Source organism: Pteropus vampyrus, unplaced genomic scaffold, assembly GCF_000151845.1.
Source record: "Pteropus vampyrus isolate Shadow unplaced genomic scaffold, Pvam_2.0 Scaffold231, whole genome shotgun sequence".
NCBI classification, from domain to species: Eukaryota; Metazoa; Chordata; class Mammalia; order Chiroptera; family Pteropodidae; genus Pteropus; species Pteropus vampyrus.
In genome coordinates this window covers 465,056-466,521 of record NW_011889012.1, presented here as the reverse complement: position 1 = coordinate 466,521, position 1,466 = coordinate 465,056, and the positions used below count along the sequence as shown (strand labels likewise).

The following is a 1,466-nucleotide window of genomic DNA, read 5'->3' as shown; positions in this document are numbered from 1 at the left end:
CCCCCACCCCCCACCACACGAACCCACGCCGGTGTGGGTGCGAGAGGCCGGCAAGATGGAGCTCAGCCTGACGCTGCCAGGGCGGGGCCTCCCCGGGGGTCGTCAGGCCCATACCTTGTCGCCGCCCGCCAGGAAGAGGTCCACCGCGGCCCCGTTGATGCCGTGTCGCTCGCAGAGTCCCACCAGGACCTCCTTGATGGACAGCCCTGCCCTGACAAGCACGACGCAGGACGTCCCGTCGGGGAGCTGGATGCTGCAGTGCTTGGTGGCCTTGTCCCTCTCGGGAGCCAAGGTCCTGCAGGCCTCTGACTGCGGGGAGACAGGCGCCGGGGTTACGGGGCGCGTGCAGGGCACCCCGGAAGGCCGTGGCTGGCTCAACGCGTGTTCGTGCAGGCTCCACACATCGTGATCAGCGTGCAGGGCGCCGCGGTGCACGCGGCCCCGCAGGGCCGGCATCTGCGCTGACTCGGGAGACAGTGGGACTTTCTCTCCGGTGCCATGTTCACAGCCTCACCCCCGGTCTGCAGGCCCGGTGCTTACGGGCCCACAAGGAACCGGCTCCCCGCCCAGACGGCTCCTTCCAGGGCCTGGTCTTGGCCTGACCCAAGAGCAGACAAGCTGCTCTCTGGAGCCCACTGAAGCCACAGTGACCCTGAGCTGCCATCGCCCGCCTCAGTCCACAGGACCAAGACCCACCGAGACCCACACTGAGCAGCCCCCTGCGGCGTCTCGCCCACCTCCCAGGCCCCGAGGCCTCTGAGGAACAGGCTGACCCAGCGGATGGCAAGTGGGCCTGCGGGAGGGGCGGGGGGCGCAGTGGGAGTGGGGGCGCCATCCTTTCCTGGCCGTTGGCAGAGGGCTGCCCAGCCGGCGTGGCCATTTGTGCCCAGAGAATGCCAACTAGCTCTGCCTGGCAGAGGACGTGGCCAAGGTCCTGTGCCCGCCCTCCGGGCACTCAGGACAGGGACACGCCTGCAGGCGGGCAGGTGGCCAGCGTGCGGGGGACGAGCCTTTTCAGCCGGCGGCACCTGCGGCTGGCTTCCGTGCACCGCTCACGCAGCAGGCGAGGGTGCGGGAGAGGCTTGCGAGCACGTCGCTGTCGCCGGGGCCCAGGCCCCACGGCAGAGGCGGGGCTCCTCTGTGGGGGGGCGGGGCGGGGCGGGGCCAGCCCGAGGCAGCGCAGTGTGCCGATGGCAAACCCGAGGGGCTCTCCCCGACGCCTCCTCTGGGTCCCCGAGTTAGTGTCACGTCCTCACCCTCTGACGTGCTACTGGCCGCACTGACCGCCTCATTATCACTAACTCCCCTGAAAATCCCTTTCACCCAAACGTTATCTCAGAAAACTAGTCTGTAGGTGGCCCCCTGAGTTTGGGGTGGCCCGTCAGGAGCAACGGCGGATGGCTGCACGGTAAACGCTCACGGCTCTAACTGTGGGGCGGTCTAGCGAAAAGAAATCCCATCTCCCA

At 68.6% G+C, this 1,466-nt stretch overlaps 1 protein-coding gene across 1 annotated transcript in view; it reads right to left on the bottom strand.

Moving 5' to 3' along the window:
* RGS12 (regulator of G protein signaling 12) overlaps positions 1 to 1,466 on the bottom strand; it is a 77,516-nt gene that overhangs the window by 15,438 nt on the left and 60,612 nt on the right. The window contains exons 9-10 of the mRNA XM_023519671.1: positions 973 to 1,138; positions 115 to 509 (exon numbers count right to left, since the gene is read on the bottom strand). Coding sequence (XP_023375439.1) covers positions 115 to 509; positions 973 to 1,138 — 561 coding nt within the window. The remainder of the gene's footprint in view (positions 1 to 114; positions 510 to 972; positions 1,139 to 1,466) is intronic.